Source organism: Petaurus breviceps, unplaced genomic scaffold (assembly GCF_028583685.1).
Source record: "Petaurus breviceps papuanus isolate PSGF00001 unplaced genomic scaffold, PetGlider_PUasm1.0 181, whole genome shotgun sequence".
In the NCBI taxonomy this organism is placed as follows: Eukaryota; Metazoa; Chordata; class Mammalia; order Diprotodontia; family Petauridae; genus Petaurus; species Petaurus breviceps.
In genome coordinates, this window is record NW_027185784.1 from 11,361,995 (window position 1) to 11,383,941 (window position 21,947).

General features: G+C 47.0%; 1 protein-coding gene across 1 annotated transcript; it reads right to left on the reverse strand.

The window, feature by feature from the left end:
• Positions 1–8,087: 8,087 nt before the first annotated feature.
• Positions 8,088–20,858, reverse strand: PRRT4 (proline rich transmembrane protein 4). Its single transcript, XM_069087025.1, has 3 exons — positions 20,181–20,858; positions 19,499–19,615; positions 8,088–10,364 (listed from the first exon to the last, which is right to left on the reverse strand). The coding sequence occupies exons 1-3, from the start codon at positions 20,797–20,799 to the stop codon at positions 8,551–8,553; spliced, it is 2,550 nt and encodes an 849-aa protein (XP_068943126.1). The 5' UTR covers positions 20,800–20,858; the 3' UTR covers positions 8,088–8,550.
• Between the last annotated feature and the right edge of the window lie 1,089 nt (positions 20,859–21,947).

The following is a 21,947-nucleotide window of genomic DNA, read 5'->3' on the forward strand; positions in this document are numbered from 1 at the left end:
TGAACAAGCATTAGTAAAAGTCAAGGGGTGGGAAGTGGAGCTGCTCAGGGCACACAGTCTTAGTGACAGTATTTGGAAGAGGCATGTAATAAAGTGGAAGAGCCCTGACTTTGAAGAAAACTGGGGTTGAAATCCCATCTCTTACATTTAACTGCCTCTGCAAGTCACCCTCCCAGAGCCAAACTAATCAGTAAAAGAGAGTTGAGCTAAATGGCCCCTAAGGCCCCTTCCAGTTTAAGTCTATGCACACCCTCCTCATCACACATATTTGCAGCTTATCTGGTTATTTATGCGACTGAACAAAGCATATATTTGGCTGTTTGGTGGTGTGTATTGATATTTTTTTTTGTTTTTATATCACCTACATCTTGCAATACATCTCTCCCTCAAATGAGCAACTTTCCAGAAGAATGCTACTGTGAACAACTTTTAAGATTCTGATTACATGGTATAGTGAACACTCTGTTTATTCCATAACAAATCAGAGCAAAACATTCACAGTAAATCAAGGTACAGCATTCACAATATTACAACTTATCACAGAAAATCAAAATACAGCATTCTCAACAACTTATGGCAGAAAATGGCCACATAGTTTTCACCAGAGTGGTCACAAAGTTTTGAACAAAGAATAATCATTTAGTAACTCAATCATTCAATCATCATTAAGGAGGTCTGCCTTCAGGGACACAAAGTACAATAGTCAAAGTTCTCTACTAATGGGGCACACTAAGTTAACTTAATAGTCACTTATTCACTATTCAATCATCAGAAAATACATAAGCCCTCCACTGCTAGGTCACTAGTAAATTATAGTCTTCTCAGTCAGTACACAGTATCCAAGTAAATTCTTCTTTCAGCTTGACTCGGAGTAGTCTCTCAGATTCCCTGGATCTCCTTCCATCATCCTAGATCCTACCTAGATTTACCAAACTGTCACTTGGGTTCAAAGGCAGACAGCAACCAGGTCCTTGTCCAGCTCTCCAAGCACTTCCTGTTCCACGTTGAAACTCACAGCATCCAGTCCACCTTAAATCCCTCAAAGTCTCTGTTCCCAGGAAGTTAAGGCTTAACAAAGCCACAAACAGGTTCATGCAAAGTACCAGCATCACAGTCATGCTTCCTCAATCTGCAGCAGCTCCAGCTGGCCCTCAGACTCAGGAGAAGTTTCAGCTGGTTCCCAGAATCATCCAGGTTCTCCAAATAAAAATCATTCTCTCTCCAGCCTAGGGTGGGGACCTTACTTCTTCAGCTGTCCCAGCAGCAGCAGCTTCTTCCTCCACTAGGTTTGCTCCAAGAAGATCTGACTCTCCCTCTCTGGGGCTTTTCCTTATATACAGTATTGTTCCTCCCTGCTCAGCCCCTTCCTGTTACATCAGCAATAGGAGTTCATACCTTCTGTTTCTTTAACAGAGGCTTGATTAATTACTAAGTGCTAAGTACCTCTCAGGTTAGCAATACCAAAGGAACTTTAAATTTCATTACTATTACACCCCCTTCCCTATTCCTTATGTCAAAAAAATAAAACAGTTCAGGAAAAATAAATAGTACATCAACTAGGTTGGACATTATATGCAGTATTCCATACTCATAGTCCCCTACTTCTGTTTAAAAAAAGAAAGAAGATGCATTGAACCAAAGTATTTAAAATATTATAAAAGCAAATCTCTCTTGGCTTCAGTTTCCTCCTCTGTAAAGTGATGGGGTTGGATTAGATCAGAGGCTCTTTCTTAACCTTTTTTTTTTTGAGGCAATGAGTTAAGTGACTTGTCTAGGGTCACACAGTTAGTGTTGAAAGCCAGATTCTAATCTTTTTGTCAGGAATCCCTTTAGCAGTCTATAGAAGCCTATGAACTCTTCAAAATAATGTTTTTAAATTAACAAAATAAAATACACAGACTCACAAAGGAAAACAATATACTGAAATAGTTATCAAAATACTTTTTAAACAAATAAACTAGCCCCCAAGTTAAGAATCCCAGGATTAGATGATCTCAGAGGTTCTAACAGTTCTAAATGTAGGATCCTATGACCAAACCTCTATTCAGATACCATTCATTCAGAGAACAGTACATGACCTATGAAACAGCTGTTTACACCAATCGACATAATCACAATCAGAATTAGAAGATATAGAAAGAGTCAGATAAAGGAGATGGGGTTAGCCAGAGATTCGAAATCCTCAACACACACACATACACACACAAACACACACACACACACACACACACACCCTCTATCATTGAATGAATGAAGCATCTATTATTTTTTCTTTTTGGAGGGCAGTTGGGGGTAAGTGACTTGCCCAAAGTCACATGGCTAGTAAATGTATCAAATGTCTGAGGCCAGATTTGAACTCAGGTCCTCCTGACTCCAGGGCTGGTGTTCTATTCACTGCGCCACCTAGCCGCCCCTACTAAGTTCTTCCTATGTCCAAAGGATAGTGTTTAGTGATGAAGGAACAAATAGAATATGCAGTCCCTGTTCTCCAAGACCTCACCTTAGGTTACAAATGCAAGTCAGATGGAACAGTCCCATGATCTTCAGGGTGCTGCAGCATCTGTTCTCCAATACCTCTTCTGTAACATCATTTCCACTGATAAAATCACATCAAATAATAGGAAATGTAAAAACAAAAGATGTCAGTACAAACAAGCAAAGACTTTGGTTTAGAATCTCATGGCCTTTTTATTTTTTTGACTCCTGCATAAATTGGATTCAAGTGAGGCAGAGTTGCATGAAGTCATTAACCTCACTCTCTCCTGCAGAGTCATCAAAGCTCAGCAGGAGGACAAAAGGCAAGAGGCCTGGGGTGAAATGGATGACCTTGACTTCTTTGATGCCTGACCAAGCTCTGCAATGCCTGCTTCAGCTGCCTCCATGGCCATTGGAACCAACTGTTCTCATCTGCCCACTTGCAGTGACACCCCCTCACTCACCCCCCTCCACCTGGTTTAGCCCATCTGCCATGATGGTTTTATTGGGGTGTGGCTGCTGCATATGTTACAGCTTCTTGAAGCCACAGGTTGGGCAGCAGCCTTGAAAAGGGTTCAGCCACCCTCACGCCAGAGGTGCTAGTCCACCTGAGTACCCCAGACATCCTAATAAACAAATAGCCAGACAATCTGCAGGTGCTGAAACATTTGGTAGTATGAAGGCAAGCAGATAGAACACCAGGCCTGGAGTTAGGAACTTGAGTCTGACCTCTGACACCTTCTAGCCGTGACCAAGTCTCCTAACCTCTGCCTCAGTTTCTTGCAAAGTGGGGATAATAACAGCACCTACCTCGAGGGCTGTTGTAAGGATCAAGTGAGATGATATTTGTAAAACACTTCATGAATAAGCATTAATATGGCACATACAAGATGCTACATAAAAGCTTAACTCTTTCCCCACCAAGGACTTTGATGGTAAGAACTTTTCTGGGTCTTCAGCAGCGGTGGCTGTAGCCCCTGCAGGAATGGTTGCCAGATTGCATCTCCATAGGGTTGCTTCCCAGACTGATGCCTGAGCCCACTGGGCTGGAAACAGCTAATCACAAGACTCTTGGTTTCAAGGCCCTGGGCTGTCCCCGTTGGGTCTGAGGACAAAAGCTGATCAAGGTGGAGGGATGGTGATTTGACTTACCAGGCACAAACTGCCTCCTTTCTCTCCCTCAGGGTGCCTTACTGCTTTTTACTGCTTTAGCTAGTTTGACTTGATCACACTGTGTGTGTGTGTGTGTGTGTGTTTGTGTGTGTGTGTGTGTGAATATCTCAATGCATCTCCACAGAGAACTGCTTATCCAGATGATGGCTCTGAGAGCTGGGCTGGAAGCAGGATTATCTCTGGGGTGTCTTCTTCTCTCAGGGCTCCAAGGCATAACTGCCTTTTGGTTGGTCAACAGTTGTTGTTGGAGATGAAGGAAAAATGGGCCACGTCTCCACAATGATTTCACTGATCGGTAATGGCTGTGGCAGCTGGGACAGAAGTAGGGCCAATGATTTAAGAGGTAATGCTAACCTAAGGCTCTTGGATCCAAGATCTAGACTGTCTCCATCATAGTCTGAGGGAAGACGATGGTCGAAATGGCAGTGGTGGTTTGAGACCTAGAAATGAAAACATAAGGTTTCTGAAACCCAGCATGGTGACTTTTGTCTAGTCTCCACTACCTTGAAAGGTCAGAATCAGGCCCTGAACATGGTGATGAGCTGGCATATTCTAAGTTCCTATAGCCCTTAGCATAAAGCCACCATTGGCCTGAGTGGCTTGCCTCTTCTTCAAAGGACTTTGCAGTTTTGTCCATCAGAGGGCAGTAGCCGCCCACAGTACAGCTCTGCAGGCACCCAGAGACTGACACATCACAACCGATTTTTCCCGTATTTCCCGAGTCAAGCTGAGGACAGCCCAACTCTCCATCTCAACCCTCAGAGTCTCTTGTTAGCCTCACCCCCTTCCCCTGCTGCTTCAGATCTGGCAGGGTGAGAGGCTCTCTCAGGTGGGAATATTCACTCATAAATCTCAGGACACATGCAGGGTACTTTTATTAAATAGCAGCAGCGGTGATACCCCTGCCCTACATCAATTCTCACCAGGCTGCCAGGGGAAATAAACAGTGAGCTACCTTCCCATCCATCACCACAAAGGAGCAGAAAGGGCTGGCAGAGACTTTTCCCAACCATCATCACCTTCCAAAGTCATAAGCCTCTCTGTATTCCCCTTTGGAAACCTGGGCTGGTTTGACCCACATTCTAAGTCCCAGACAGTTTGGGGCAAAAGAGGCCAGCCTGGGACACAAATCAGACACTCCTCTGGAAATGCTACTCTGGGCAGGAAGCTGGGGATGTTGGGAGATTGGGAGGCAAAACAAACTGTCTCTGCCTCTTGATGGGGTCAATGAAGTTGAACACTACCTTGAAGAGAGTTCTTGCTTAGGTGACAGGAAAAAAAAAACACACGGGTGGAAAGATTTGAGGTTCATAGAGCTCAGAAGGGATTTCAGGGGCAGCTAGGTAGCACAGTGAATAGACTGGCCCCGGAGTCAGGAGGACCTGAGTTCAAATCCGGCTTCAGACACTTAACACAAAAACTAGCCTTGTGACCTTGGACAAGTCACTTAACCCCAATTGCCCTGCCCTCCCCCCACCAAAAAAGCAAAAGAAAGGGGGGGGGGCTCAGAGGTCTTTTAGTCTTAATTTTTTTCAGATGAGTAAATTGAGGCCCAGAGAAGTTAATTAGCTTGTCTAAATCAGTGTAATACTGTGTGGTGCCCCCAACATAAATTGAGATGTCTCTCATCTATCATTGTCTCCATCCATCTTCTGTTACCAGGGATTCTTAAACTTTTTTGCATCATGGACCCCTTCTCAGAATGTTTTAAATAAAATACACAAAACAAAATAATGAATTATATTGAAGTAGTTTTTTGGGGGGAGGGTTAGATTTTTGGAGGGGAGAAGGTAGGGTGATTGGGGTTAAATGACTTGCCCAAGGTCACATGGCTAGTTTTGTGTTAAATGTCTGAGGCCAGATTTGAACTCAGGCCGTCCTGACTCCAGGGCCAGTGTTCTATTCACTGTGTCACCTAACCGCCCCTTGAAGTAGTTTATAAAATGTATTTTTTTTTATGCAAGTTAAGAGCTCCTGTCTCTTTGTATGACTAAGGCAGGGATATATGTAATCAAATTTACAGCGAAATTATAAACTCCCTGAAGGAAAGGGATGTTTTACTCATCTTTGTACTCATCCAGCACCTCTAGAGGATGCTTGATACTTAATAGGTTCTTGACAAATACTGGTCAGTGAATTTGAGTGTAAGTGAGAAAAGGGCCAGAGGGAGAGAATACCAGGAGTGAAATACTTCCTGTTTAAAAAAAAAAAGAAAAGAAGTGAATGAATGCCCGAATACCTAAGCTCTGGGGGAGAATGCACTTATCTGTGAAAGACACTGACCAAGATAAGAAGTAGGAAGAGGCCAGAGCGGAGGACTTAGGAGCTGGAAGAGAAGAGGGCGAGTCAGAGAAGCTTTCTCTTAATTCAAAATCCATTTTCTTAATCAAAAGCAGCTGAAAACAAGCCAGCAGCCCTGCTCTTCCTCTGCTACTATCTGGGTGAGAAATGCCTGTCATTCAGAGGTTGGCAGCTTTCTGGGTCCTAGGCCAAAGTAAAGATACAGCAGATTGTCTCAGCCGAGCCCCCAGTGATGGAGCGGCCACAGTCCTCACTCCCCCACCTCCTGCATCCCTATCTGTCCCTATCATCCCTGCCCCCAAGCCCTGCAGCTCAGAGTTCACCCCTTTGCTGACACCTCCCCCTGAGGGAAACAGGCCAGAGCTCTACACACCCCTCATTCAAGGAAGATCAGAGTTCTGGCTCTTTAATCTCATTCCTCCACTTTAGAGAAATTCTCTTCTCTCTCTTCTTTCTCCCCTCCCCTTCTTCTTTCCTTCCGTTTCTCAAAGCCTATAGAAAGGAAAACAATTTGAATTATTTTTTTCCAATTTCAAACCCCTATGTATGTACGCTGTAAATCATTCCTTGGCCCTATCTAAACATGTAAATGTGTGCGCAGCGTGTCTATGTGTTTCTGCTGGACCTGAGCATGAAGCACTTATTCAGGATCATTTTGCTAGACTTTGAAATCGTACATGCCTGATTCATAATTCTAATGTCATCAGACCAACCATATTTACAATGCTCTGAAAAAAACAAGCCAAACTGTCCTTGTTACTGTATTTCAGGAAAATGCTCCAAAACATCGACCCTCCTAGCAATATAGAAATTACAGTATGCCTGGCAGCTGTAGATTGGTATGCCTCTGCGTCTCTCAGCCTTATGACTTCTGTCCCATGGGTGAGTGGGAAAGGAAGCTGAGAGAGAGTAATGCTGTCCCTGAGAGACAGGAAGAGAAATGCCCCCACGATCCCCTAATATATGTGGAGGTAGGAAGGAAGGGAGTCCCCACATTGGTGCTTGTGCTACTGTTGGCATGTAAAGGGTAGAGTGACAGATGTAAGTCACTTATTTTCATTTTAACACATATGTACTCTGGTTGCCACGTGGCCTAATAGAAAGTTAGGAGGGTTAGTTTGAAGCCCCATGTGTGACTGTGGAGAATTTATTCAGCCTTGCTGGGCCTCAGTTTCCTTATATGTAAAATGAGAATAACCATCCCTCACAAGATCATTGTGAAGATCAAATGAGAAAAACACATACAAAATGATTTGCAGACCTTAAAGTCCCGGGGAAATGCCAGCCGGCATTAGGGAGAAGAGAACAGTCGTGACAAGGGTGAGGTGTAGCAGGACAAATTGGTGCCTTCAACATATCAGGAGAAATCAAAGAAGGTTTCCTGGATCCCGAGTGGAGAGCTTCATGGGGGCTTCACAAAGGAAGGAGAGTCGTGAATAAGTTTTTATCTGTCTCATGGGGGGCGGGGAGAAGAGGAACTGCCAAATCCATGAGTTCACAGAGTAGAGGATTCCTGGTAGCAGGGGGTCCCAGTCCAAACCCATCAAGCCTCTGGTGATGCCTGGGGATCTAACTATTTCCTATTCTCAGAGTGCTTTTGAGGGTAGACTGTCAGAACCTCCTGGTATTTACAGAATTCCTGTTGGGTGCAGCCCTATATTGAGAAATGATGCATGTCCCAGGAAGGATGGGCGTCGCCTTCTAGAACTGCTAGTTTCTGCCCCATCTCTCAGACTGACTGGGATCAGATCTTTGTCTCCTACAAGAAATTAAGCTCCCAGATTCAGACCCTATGGGGCAATTAAAGTAGATGAACCCCAACCTGTCATCCCCATATAGTTTAGTCAGGAGGTCCTCAGGAAGGTGTTTCCAGGAACAGCTGGGGCCACCAGAAGCTCCAAACTCAGGAGTCAAGAGGGTCAGGGCCAGGATATAGGATAAAGCCAATAACTGCATTTCTTCTCTCAGCACTTGGTGCTACCACCACCACCCCTGCTCTCAAACCTCTCCCAATTAATCAGATGCATCTCCTCAGAAAATATTTTATTGATAAATTAACTCTAAAAGTAGCCACTTTCTTCCCAGCCACTGGATGGGTCAGTAGTGCCATACGTGGAGGAAGAAAGGGCAGGAAAGAGGTGGGACCCATGTCACACACACAAAAGCTATGGGATCCCTATCGTGGATGTGAAGTGGGGGTAAGAATTGACATAAGGGTTCTCAGAGAACAGCCCACCACCACACTTACAAACCTGAGTGGAACCCAGGGTTGTCAGAAGGAATGGAGCACCTTGGAACTTTATTGCTGGTGAATCCAAGGAGAGTCAGACTCTGCCAGGCTGCGGTTGTCCATAGGGTAGGCATTAGGCATCAGCGCCCAGGGCTGCAGAGGAGAGCCCATTCTGGCGCCTTCCTCTGGTAGGCCCCATTCATGGTATTGAGCCCCAACACACTCATCCCCAGGGGAGGGAAGAGACCAGGGGGGAAGGGGTGTTTGAGCCAGGCAGGATTGGGGAAAGGTTACAGTGTACAGGTCATGGGCAGTGCAGATGCCCGAAGGAACAGAGCAGAAAGAGGACAGCAAAGGAACTGTCCCGCCCCTCACAGATCTATGGTTTCACTGCTGACGCTGAGCTCATCAATCTGTCGGCAAGCATCCAGAAACTGCTCCTGGAGAAGGGCTTCTTCCCTGGCCAGCTCAGATCTTTCTGGAGAATTGCAGGAGGGCAGGGATAGAGCCCTGTAGCACCCAGGGGCAGGGGGACTGCAGCTACTCCCTGAAGGTCTTGGGGTGCTGCAGATTCCTGCCAAAGAAGATCGAGGGGGCTTCTCTGGGCTGGAGCAGAGCAACATGGATGAGCTGTCCCTGGAGAGTCCGTACAGAGAGCCTGAGGAGGCGCTGCTACCCACCAGCCAGGCCCCAGGGGAGGGAAGCACAGGGGCTGGGGAGCGTGCTTCTTGTCCATTGACTCCATTTGTCCCAGTCCCAGAACTCTCCTCACTAGAGGTAGTTCCAGAGAGGCTAGGCCCTGGCAAGGTCTCCCTAAAGGCAGGACCCTGGAAAAAGCTGGGAGTGACTAGGACCTCACTGCAGAGGGCCTCTGCAATGCTCCGGTGCAAGTCAATGGGGGACGGGGGACAGAAGTCCACAGTGCAGTCACTGCCAGTGCCTGGGGAAGAAGCTGCTGAGGGAGCCGTGTTGGCAGCACCCCCCTCAATGCCCAGGTGGCCACTGCCTGGGAGGAGAAGGTCAGGACCTGGCCCAGTCAGGGCACACAGAGGCAACAGCTCAGCCTCACCCTGTTCAATGGCATTTCCTGGGGGTACCTTGTTTTGGGGCCCTGGTTCCCAACTTGATGGCAGCAGTGGGGCCCCATGACCTGGGGAAAAACGGAACAGCTTGGCCCAGCATCTCTGGGAAAGACGGGGGCTGCAGAGTACCGGGTAGAGACCCAATAGGGCTAATGGCAGTGCCACACCAACCTCACCTAGGCGCACACCTAGCTGGAAGGCCCACCAGGGCCAGGGCCCTGCCAGGCCCAGCTGGCCTCCATAGCCCAGAGTGTACAATACCATGTAGCCCTGGAGTCCCCCACTGAGCAGGCCAAAGGCCCCTGCTACTGGGGCTGTACGAGCTGCCCTCTGCCATGACTGGGGCAGGGCAAAGGGGCCCCGAGTCAGTGGGGTTGGGGTGGGACCCTTGAGACCAGCACCCCCCAGAGGGACCCCTGGCCTCCGTCGGCTCCTCCGGCAGGAGAGAGCTAGCAAGAGTCCTGAGAAAAGGGATGCCAGGAGAGCAGCAAGGCCGCGGGACGCTAGCAGAAGGGGAAGAAGTGGTCTTGAGACAGCTCCAGCCATAGTGGCCCCTGCAGAGAGGCCCAGCACCAGGAGGAGCAGGGTGGCTAGGCCCCCCGGACAGCGGGGTGGGTGGGGGCGGGCCAGCAGCAGGCAGGCCAGCGCCAGACAGGCAGACAGGCAGGGTAGAGACAAGTCATGCAGGAGCAGACGGACCAGTGCAGGCAACCTCTCTCTGTGCCCATAGGCATCGTAGAAGAGCGGGAAGGCCCGAGCAGCTCCAGCGGAGAGCAGAAGTAGATTGAGTAGAGCTAAGCAAGGGGCTCCTGGTGGGCAACGCCAAGGCAGGAGTGCCAGACTCAGAAGGGCCAACAAGGCCACCAGACCAAAGAGCGCACCCACCCCATAGACATGGGCCTCCCATGCCAGCCCCCACCTGGCTCGGGCAGAGGCCCAGTCAGCCTCTAGGTTCAGAAAAATCGGGGGCAGGGGAGCCACTGGAGGAGGGCCCTCAGGTTCAGGCAGGTCCACAGTGCCACAAGCTTCTGACCCACATTCTGGCTGTGCTGATGAGCTCCTCAGGCTGATTGGAGAAGGGTCATTTGGGGTGGGAGTGATATCTACAGACACAGGAGAGGTATAATTAGTAAAACCACCATGCCACCAGCCTCAGCCCATTAAGCACCCTAATCCAGGGATGAGGAACCTAGGCCTTGAGGTCACAAGTAAGAGCCATACTTGAGGACCTAGCAGGCTACATGCAGCCTCAAGGCCCCAGGTTCCCCATCCCTGCCCTTCACCATCACTACAACAGATGGAATCTGTCAGCCAATCCAGGACCTTTCCTTTCCTTGACTTGAAATCAGACCCTCAGGACTACTCCCCAGTCAAACAAGCAAGCAAACATTGATTAACTACCATGTACCAGGCACTTTGCAAAGCCATAGAAATAACAAAACCAAAAATGAAGCCTTGCTTCCCCATGTTCTATCTTTCCCTGTGGCCCACTGTCTACTCCTCAAACCTCTTTTCTCCCTTGTTCCCAACCCTTTGTCCCTGAGATCACATTCAAACTCATCACCCCAGATTTTCAGTCTTGTTCCTGCCCATTGTGACCTCCATGAAACCCAAGATGTTTCAGACAGATGAGACTTTTGAGGATCATAGAAGGATCGTAGCTCTAAAGCAGAAAGGTACTCACTTCATAGATATGGAATGAGGATACCCAAGGAAGTTAAATTAGTGGTGTCAAATTCAAACAGAAACAGGAGCCATTAAACTATACATAAAAATCTCTGTGAACCATATACCTTATATTAAAATTTTCAATGTTCTATTGCATTTTTATTTATTTTATTAAATATTTCATTTACATGGACATGACATTTACATTACATTAAAATTTTTAATTATTTTTTAATCTGGTTAGGCCTGAACTCAGGAGCATCATGGGTAAATCACTCCCCCAAGGTTTCCAAGATTGTAATGGTCAGAAGCAGGATTTGAATCCATATCCTCTAACTTTAGAGTGGTTCTTAATCCAATCCTTCCCACCTCCTCCCAATTTTACAGCTCAAGAAACTAAACTGACTACTAGAAAGTTTGGGGGGTGGGGGAGGATATAAGAGAGAACAGATTGGGGGGAGGGGTATTCAGTAGGCTCACTATTTGGGGTAGGGGTAGGGGAAAGACAGGGAGAAAATTTGTAACTCAAAATCTTGTGGAAATGAATGTTGGAAACTAAAAATAAATTTAAAAAAAGGAACTAAACTGAGTTCTGGGGCCCAGACCAGACTTGTCCAAGCTTAAACAACTAGTTAGAGGCAGAGCTGGGATTAGAACCCAAGTCTCCTAGGCTCTCCCAGCCTAGAAGAATATTCTTTCATAATGGTTTTTTTTTTCTTTTTTTGAGGAAATTTTTATATCTCATACCCAGGGTCACATAGCTAGTAAGTGTTTAAGACTGGATTTGAACTCTTCCCCACCCTTCCCTCTAATGTCCTTATCTCCTCTGGGAAGCTTCCTCATCTCCCCACCCCTCCCCCTTGCTTGCCATTCCCCTTAAGCCTGGGATTGATAGATGTTCCCCTTACCCAGGATGTTCTGATAACAACAGCACAACCTCCTCATCCTCATTCATTGCCCGCTGAACTGCCAACCATCTAAGGGTCTTACCAGGTCTTCCTGGCAACCACTATGAAGGTCTTGGAAAGTCTGCCCCGCTGTCCTCTTCAGGGCAGGCTAATGGAACCAGAACCACTTTACTGAGGAGGATAGACCCTGAGTTTTCCAAGGGGGATAACTGGGGAGGGGGTAATGGGAAGGAATAAGAGTCTGAGTTCCTAATCTCTTCTAACTTGACAAACTTTCTCCCTCAGCACCCAGCTTGTGTTCCCAGAATTCCAGGTCCCAAATTCTTGGGAGGTGAGGATAAGGAAGGGAATGAGCATTTATATGGAATTTATATTTATATAGAACCAGGAATACCTAGGTTGGAGGCCAGCCTCTGACCCACACTGGTTGTGTGACTATGTGCTTGGGGCAGTTATCTTAGAGAAGATACCTATACCAATGAAATCCCAGGTTCAGGAGGAAGTAGAGATGCTTTGTGGTTGAGGAGCTCTAGAAATAGATTCTTGCAATTCAACAACTGGTGAGGGGTCAGCAGGGGGCACTGGAACCTTTGACCACCCGTCACCCCAGCAGTACCATGGTCAAAAAAGATGAGACGGGGACACTCTGAGAAGGGAGGGGGGATGGTGTGGGATAGACAGGAAACAACTGTGAATAGGAAAGGGGAGGGGTACCATGGCCACCAGACTCATGACGCCAAGGGCCTGGCCATTGGACAACCCAAGAAAAGCCCCAAGAATACACCCAAGGCAGCTCTAGGAGGAGCTCTTGGGATACATCCAGTCTCAGGGGTGCTCAGGAAAAGGAAAGGAAAAAATCAGGAATCTGAGAAAGAACCTGGAGAATGAAGAAGGGGGAAAAATTGGAGAGGTGGGAAGGGGTAAGAGCTAGAAAAGTCAGGAGGAAGATGTTAGGGTAGGTGGCAAATGAGAGAGCTGAACAGGTGGGGAGGAGAGAGGAATTGAGGGGTCAGGAGAGGTGAGAGCTGGAAAGATCAGAAGAGCAAATACACATAACTCAATCCCAGCTGCACGATGGAAGCTGAGTCCTCTGGGATCACTTTAATCCCATTTCCTAAATCACTCCCCCTTTCTAACTGACTCCCACCCTCTGCCATGTATATGTCATGGCTTAAATCTATAAAATGTCTAATATTCGTCACCCATCAGCAAAATCAGTAGCTTGTGTCTTTACTGATCCTTCTTGTGTTTTATGAAGGCTGCTTTTTAAAAAAAGGTTTTCAGCACCTCAGAAAGGTGCAGGAGGCAGAAGAATGAACACTGAACTGGGAGTCAAGAGGGTCTGTCATTTACTCCCTATAAGACTTTGGGAAAGTCACTAAACCTCAGTCTCCTCATTTATAAAATGAGAGGGCTGGTCCCTCATCAGGGGAGAGGGGGCCCCCTGGAGTATTTATTTAGGAACTCCCACATTTGAGAAGAGAGATTCTCAAAGTCTACCTCTTTCTTCCTCAGTTGCTGAACTACTGTATGGGTACAAATTCTTATTTACTTGCAAAAAAAAAAAAAAGCAAACCTCAGGGAAAGGGAAGGAGGGAGGCATGGAACTAAGCTTTTTCATCTTAATTTAATACTTGGGGGCGGCCAGGTAGCACAGCGAGTAAGAGCACCAGCTCCAGTGTTGAGAAGACCTGGAGATCAAATCCCGGGCTCAGACACTTAGCACCCACCCAGAAACACCTGGCCGTGTAACCTTGCGCAAGTTACTTAACCCCAATTGCTTAGGGGCGACCAGGTGGCTCATCGAGTAAGAGCACCGGCTCCAGTGTGGGGATGACCTGGATCAAATCTGGGCTCAGATACTCAGCACCACACCCAGAAATAACTGGCTGTGTAACCTTGAGCAAGTTACTTAACCCCGATTGCTTTAAAAAAAAAATTTAATACTTGACAGAAAATTAGTAACTATAAACTCAAGATATTCAATTTTTTAAATTTACATGATTGTAGTTACAATGACATGACAAAAATTCTCTGCCCCATACTGTTGTTTGCTCATAAGTTCTCAAAATTTCAAATATGTCACTTAAACACTGAAATTTATTTTGTATCTTTGTCTAGTTCTTTAAGGATTTATCTGCTTCTTCTTATAAAGAACTGTGTTTTGCCTTCTATTGTATGCAACACTGCAAAAAACAATAATAAAATTGATAGGCATAAAAAAATGGCCTCAGGTGGCTAGGTGGCGCTGTGAATAGAGCACTAGCCCTGGAATCAGGAGGACCTGGGTTCGGATCCCAGCCTCAGACACCTAACACAAAAAAATAGCCGTGTGACCTTGGGCAAGTCACTTAACCCCAATTGCCCTCCAAAAAGAAAAAAAAATGGCCTCCAAGCTTCCTCCAAGTTCTAAAGCTACGATCTCATTATTCTAATTAACATCAAGAATAAGTGTGAACACTGTACATGACTTTACTGAATTCAACAAATACCATTTGGATGTACTTAGTCTCTAATGAAGGCACAGGTGCCTGGTGATTGAATAAACCATTACCTGAAGTACCTAAAGGACAACAGACAAAGAACTTAGTTTCTTAAACTGAAAAAAAAAGATTGGACTAGGTAACCTTCAAGGTCTCATCTTGCTCTAAAGCTATTATCCTAATTAGCATAATGAATAAACATGAACACAAAGCTTCACTTTACTGAGTCCAACAATTTGGATATGCTAACAGTCCTTAATGGAGATCTCAGCTATCTAGTGAATAAATGAGTCATTAGGTTGAATACATGGCACATAGTAGGAAACTTTTTGATTGATTGCCTGAGAACTGAGGGCAAGGTGAAGGACAACTGAGACACAGCCTATTATGGTTTCCTCTTCTGTAAAATGAAGGGACCATAGATTTAGGGCTAGAAGAAATCTTAGAATTATAAAAATGGCCTCTGAAATTCCTTACAGTTTGGGATCGATCATCTTACGATCCTAGTTTATTGATCAGTAAGGTATATTAATTGGTTATTAGATATTAGCTAGAGCAAATATTCTCTGTCTCTCTGTATATCTCTGTCTCTCTGTCTCTGTTTCTCTTTCTTCCAGCCCCCCTCCCCATTCTTCAGTTTCTTCTCGCCTTTCTGTCCAATCCAGTCCTTCTATAAAGCTTTCTCTTGGACACCATTTCCAGTCTACCTTGTAGCATCCTTAGTAATAGCTCAAACACCTGATAATTACTCACATTTTTATTAGATTTTAAAATTTACAAAGCACTTCCCCCCACCCCAACAACACTGAAAAGTAAGTCATAAGGAAACTGTAGAGAGGAACAGGAAGGAAACCCTAAAACCCTGCTCTTTTCCTTCTTTTTCCTTTCCTTTCTTTCCCCTGCTTCCATCTGTTGGGTAATCTTGTTTTCCTGATCCTGAGGGCATGGTCATGCAGCTAGACAGGAACTAACCCTTTCCCTGGAATGGAACATCGAGCAATCCAAAAAGCCCACCCAGGTTGGAAAGACCCCAGAAGAAATAGAATGAACCCATTCTTCCCTCTCATCATCAACATCTCCAGAATGTAGGAAACCAGGCCATTAGCTAACTAAAAGCTCTGGGTCCTGCCCTGTACCCCCTAATATTACTCCCCCCCTCTTCTCTCCTTTCATTATCATAGTCAAATGCATCCTTTCAAACCAACCCACCAGCCATTACCACCAACAGCAGCCTTCTTTATAATGGAGAAAACACCATATTTGGAAGAAGACCCAACCCTGAGCCCTGGCTCTGCCTCTTACCAGTTTTTTGATCTTGAATAAATCATTTGACTCATCTGAATCTGTACAATGGGGATAAAAACACTGGCACTTTCTATTTATTACAAGGAAAGCAAACCTGACAAACCTTAAATTATGTAATACTATTACATTAAAAATTGGTATAGAACCAACTCAGAGGGTTGTTAGGAAGTTCCAATGATAAAAAAATAATAACTTATATTTACATGGAGTGTAAATGTTAAATGAGTTATCTCATTTAATCCTCCCAATAATCCTGTAAGGCATGTGCTACAGGTAGTATTATCCTTATTTTACAGATGAGGAAACTGAGGCTCAGAGAGGTTAGGTGATTTGCCCAAGCTCACACAGTAAGTCCATAACAGTAGTGGCATTTGAACCCAAGTCCAAGGCCAGCACAACTCTATCCCCACTAGAGTACTGCCTCAAATGAGATAAAGTGCATGACACTCTTTATGAATCTTAAGTACCATACAAATGGCGGCAGGTACAAGGAGCCAACATCACACCCCAACTCCTTGACATTCCTTCCCCAATACACATTCATAGACAGGGAACCCTGCAGATTCAGAAGCACTGGGACAGGGACATAGCTCACCAGAGAGGAAGGAGGGAGAAATTATTGCATAAAATTGCCTAAATTATTGCATAAAAGATTCTCCTTTTCAAGCTCAACCTCCACAACTGTTCCAGGGCTCCGAATTCAAGTCATCAACATCACTCAACACCCACTCTGTGCGTGGCATTGTGCTAGGTGTTATTGATGTATATGTTCTCGTGCCTGAACAGTGGGGGTGTTACAAAAGAGAGACAAAACTCGGTTTCTGCTCTCACAGAATAGATGTAACTTTAATGTCAGTCTCTAAAACTTCTCCTTGGCAGGATTCATTTACCCTTCCTAGGATTCCTCGAAGATTCTGGCCTTCTTCCCCATCCTTCCTGGTAAAGGGAAACAGGGGAGGGGGTGGAGAAGGGAAGGAAGGCAGCTAGGTAGTACAGTGGTTAGAGCACCAGCCCTCAAGAAGACCTGAGTTCAAATCTGACCTCAGACATTTACTAATTTACTCTGGACAAGTCACTTAACACTGATTGCCTCAAAACACACACACACACACACACAATGGCCACTGAGCCAAACCAGTTGACCTAGTCAAGACTTACTGACCTCTCCAAAAGATGCCAACCATCCAGAACCTGTCCCAGGGAAATGGGAAGAGAAGAAACTAGCTCCCCTGTGCCACAAGCAAGGAGGGAAGTCACAGGGAGGAGGAGGGGAAGGAGAGAGGAATAGGAAGAGGGAGGGGAAAGAGAGAGGAGGAGGAAGAGGGAGGGAAAAGAGAGAGGAGGAGGAAGAGGGAGGGGAAGGAGAGAGGAGGAGGAGGAGGAAAAGGGAGGGGGGAGGGAGGAGAAGGAGAGGAGTTCTCCAGCTAAACTGAACCAAGCTGCCTCTCACTGTCCAGAGTCATTAGGCCTGTCTTGGTCAAAGCTGTCACCTGGGCTGACAGGCTGCCAACCAGCATCCTCTCAAGCCATCTCCACCCTAAGGGCCACAGATCCTCCTGGACACCTTCAGGAGGGGCTCCTCCCTCACACACAGACAGAGCAGGAAGGTATCAGCAGGAGACCAGTCCTGGCTGGCACCTCGTTCTGACTCTGACCAAAGCAGGAAACATAAATACCAGGATTAGTTCAGAGCCCACCAAACTCCAACTCCAATTCATTCTTGGGGGGCCATGGAGTGATTGTCACCCTCCTCAGCACTGTACCCAAGACAGTTTTAAGAAGTACTCTCAAGGGGCAGTTAGGTGATGCAGTGAATAGACCACTGGCCCTGGAATCAGGAGGACCTGAGTTCAAATGTGTTCTCAGAAACTTACTAGCTGTGTGACCCTGGGTAAGTCACTTAACCCTGATTGCTTCCAAAAGGAAAAAATATATATATTCCATACCCATAGTCAGCCCTTCAAAGGAATCAAGTGTTGATCTATTTGGAGCTGGTTGTCTTCCTGCCCAGTGCATCCAAGAAAAGGAGCAATCTCTCATCCTTGTTTTGATCAGGGCCCCAAGGCCACCTCACTACATGCCCTTCACAGTTTATACTTCTGCATAGCAGTAACTTGGAGGGTTCAAGTCCCAGCTAAAATGTTACCTTCTATATATAAGAAGCTTTTTCCCTACTCCCCTTAACGCCCCGGTTATCTCCAATTAATCTTGTACGTGTCTATTTGACTTGGTCTTATGAAAGTTGTCTCATAAGAGCAGGGACTGTCTTTTGTCTCTCTGTGCATCCCCAGTGCTTAGCACAAAGCCTGGCCTTTAGGAGACACTTAATGAATTGACTGACTGACTTACTGACCAGGACGTGCAGAACAGGCCCCAGCTACAATTCATCAACAAATCCTCAAACAGTGAGTGTACACAGGCCTAAGCCCGGGCATGGGACATTCCTACCCTTGAAGCCCACGACTAGGTCTAGTTTAATTGTGAACCTCCCTCGGAGTGAGAAGGGAAAAGGGAGCCTGGCCTTGCTGAATCTTCTGAAGTTTTCCCCCTGTGCTATGGTACACACTTGTATTTGTTTTTGCTCCAAGCCTACATTCTCACGCCTTTCCCCTGAGGGACCAAGCTCTGTCAGCTCCTGACAACGTGTCATGTCAGATCCCCCTACAAAAGAAGACAGCAGGACAGAGAGGAGAGACGATGGCAGGCCAGTCAGAGTGCGGAGGGAAGAGGGAAGAGGGAAGGGGGATCTCAGGGTCTTTATCTGAGGGAAGAGGGCTCTCTAGGAACTCTCACAGCTTTAGAACCTACCAAGCATTGTGCCTTGGATGCCTGACAATACATCAAAGAGCTATGATTTTGTTGGCATAGAAACCCCTTCCAACCACTGCAGGCCTCAAACTGCTACAATTTAGTAGATAAGTCTAAGAAAGGTGTCTAAATCATAGAGAGGTTAAGTGACTTGCCCAATATAATACCCAAGGATGCCACAGTGAGTAGAGTATTGGAGTTGGAGCCAGAAAGATCAGATTTCAAACCTTGCCTCTGGTACTTGGTACCAATGTGACCGTGGTAATGATCTCAGTCTCAGATTCCTTCCTGTTTTAAATTTGTGATCCCAGGATCTCACAGCTAGACGACTTGAACCCAGGTCTTTCAGTGTCCAAGTCCAGCTCGCTGATTCATAGGCCTTAAGAATAGTAGCTTCTTAATATATGTTCATTGAATTTGTTGAATCAGCCTGTGTTAGTAGAAAGCAAGAAGAGGGAGGGGTGCAGCAGCTGTAGAAATAACTAATGTAAGAAATCTTAGTTGGCAGCCCAACTTGTCTTTTTGTATATTTATGTGTCTCATGGTATCAGTCTTAAACTAGAGTAGATGGGCTGTGGCAGTGCAGAGAGCACCGGGCTTGGAGTCAGGAAGACCCATGTTTCTGAGTTCAAATCTGGCCTCAGACACTTCCTAGCTGTGTGACCCTGGGTGAGTCACTTAACCCTGTTTGTCAGTTTCCTCATCTGTAAATTGAGTTGGAAAAGGAAATAACAAACCACCCCATTGTCTTTGCTAAGAAAGCTGGGGTCACAAAGAGTCAGTAACAAATTACCGAATAACAACCAGTCTGAAAACTATAAACTCCTGGCAGGCAGGAACTGTGTCCATGTAACTTCCTACAGCACCCAACACAGCAGCTATGTAAGGAGTAATAAATCCTCCTCCATTAGAATGTAAGCTCCTTGAGGACAGAGATAGTTTTGACCTTTCTTTGTGTCCCCCAGTTTAGCACAGTGCCTGGAATATAGTATGTACTTAAAAAATTCCTGTTGACTGGACAGCTTGATTTGATGAGGAGGAGAAGAGAGGACAGCAAGCTCTTACCTGGAGGTTCACTCCCCACTGAATCATTGCTTGGGGGGGAGCCTGGGCCCACAGTGCTACTTGTGAGGTTATCCTCCAAGGGCTCCAGCTGGGAGGACAGGGTAGTGCCAAAGAATCCTGCAAAGGGAACGGGAATCCCTGATTAACCAGCCTTTCTCTCTCTCCCATCAACCCTCATGAGTGTGCTTCAAGAGGGCTCAGGGAGAACCCCCCCAGAGGCCCACAGGATGTGGGATAAGATGTAGGAAGGGTCCCTGGACATCATGTAACCCAACCTCTTCATTTTAGAGGTGAGAAAACTGGAATAGTGGACTTGATCTAAGTCACACAGAGAACTCAGGCCAGAATAAAGGTGTTTTGACTTGGCTTTCTACCAAAGCCCATCCATGACATGCACTTTCTAATCTACCCACTTCCTAAGTAATCAGGTAGGTGGGCTTGAAAGACATATCCACAAGGGAGTTAATGGAGTGAAAGACAGATGCAATGCATGGAATAGGGTCAGGACCAGCCATTCAGTAAATAGTCCAAACCCCACTGGTTGAGACAAGCACAACTCATTCCAGAGGAGGTGAACTGAACAATAGTGGTCCTCTCTCCATGAAGCTGGTGCTAGAGTAGCCCACCAGTGGTTCCCACATCCCGTCTCTGGAGCCCCTGTGACTAGAATGCCAGTACTCACCAAAAGGACCCAGGCGGCCCGCTATCTCTGCCAGGCTGGCCCGAAGGCTAGGTAGCAAGGGCAACATCTTGTGCCCAAGGGTGGGTGCTGCCCCTGCTCTCAGCGCCACATCAAACTTCAGCTCCAATTCACCCTTGTGGGGCCATGGGGTGCTCGGTGGGGGGGCTGTGGCTTGGAAGGCAGTGTCCAGGGATAGTGTGCCCAGGAGAGGAAGCCCATCTTTGGGACCAGGGTTAGGAGAGGTGGACTGCAAAGGCAGGATGGAGGGACTGGAGACAGCACTGCCCTCCGCAGACCCCCACTCTGGGGAGCTCATCGACAATCCAGGAATAGTGTCAGTTCTCAGCCCATCAACCAAGTCATCTGGCCCCTGGTCCAGAACTTGGAGTCGAGGCTGGGTCTCTGTGGCAAGTCCTCCCCAAGCAGATCCAGGTCCCCGAACGTGAAATTTAAAGTTGAGGCCCAAGTTGAGAGATAGCATGGAGGCCTCACTCTGAGGGCGTGGAGCCAAGGTAGTGAGAAAAGCACCAGGAACTGGAGAGCCAGGCTGCGGGGTCACAGGAGCACCCAGAAGGGCCCAGCAAATGAGCCCCAGCCCAACCAAGCCCTGCCTGGCCATGGCCCCCACACCGGATACAGGGAGAACACCTCACCTCCAGAGAGAAAAGCACTGTCCTGCTGTCTGGCCTAAAGAAAGGACAGACGCCCCAGTTAACCCTGCTTGCCAAGGAAATGCTTCAGCCTCCCTCCCTCCCAGGGACTGACACACGAATAGGGGGTGGAGTGCACTTCTGATTCAATAAAAGGCACTGGGAGGGCATGAACAAGATTCTGTGGAGAAGGCAAAGGTCTTTGGCCCCTAGAAGGGCAATGATATTCTGGCTCCTCTCTCTCCACAGCAAGCTTAGTGCAGGGCACATAGTAACCACTTGATAAACGTTTATTGAATGAATGAACCTCTCTCAGTCTCCCAGCTTTTCATGACTCTGGCCTGAATCCCTGGCCCATCCCTTGCCTCCACAGATCTGGGGCTGTGTGTCTTAAATGCTGCAGTGTGCATCCCTATGGCCCCATCAATTCCCTCCAATGCTTCCTTCTACCCTTTCTTACCCTCACCTAAAGCAACCAGTTGCCCTACAAGCCCTGTACTGACCCCCTCTAATTCACATAGGGCACTGGGGGCTTCCAATCATTTCTCTGTCTCACCCCCACCTGTCCACCTTGAAGGACTAGAATTACTGACCCCAAGCCTGAACATTGGCTCTTTAACCTAGCTGAGCAACTAGGGCATAAAGGAGACAACTGGGACCTGGGGGAGGGGAGTGAAAGAGGAGAGAGGACCCAGGAGGTGGTTAGGGAATTGGGAGAGAGAATGGGGGAAGGGAGCTCCAGCTTCTAGCAGGAGAAGCCCCTCCCAGCATAGGAAGTCCACTCCTGGCTCTGATTCCAGCTCTGTCCTGCTACCTTCTCTACTTGCTCCCCAACCCAACTCCCCTCTTGGGAATTTTCTGTTCCTTTCCCTTCAGGGATTTGGGGGAGGGAGGTTGAGGGGGGGAGGTGGATTTTCTATTTCAGAGCTAAGAAAAGCCCCAAGCTCCTGGATCCCCAGGGAAGAAAGCCAGGCAGACCCAGACTCTTGACTCCTGCAGCTGATCACAGACACACACCACCACCATGGATGGGATAACCAGCCACATCAGGCTGGGTGGGAGTGGGGGTTAGGGGGTGGGGCTCGGAAGGCAGGAAGGGAGGGTGAAAGGAATAGGA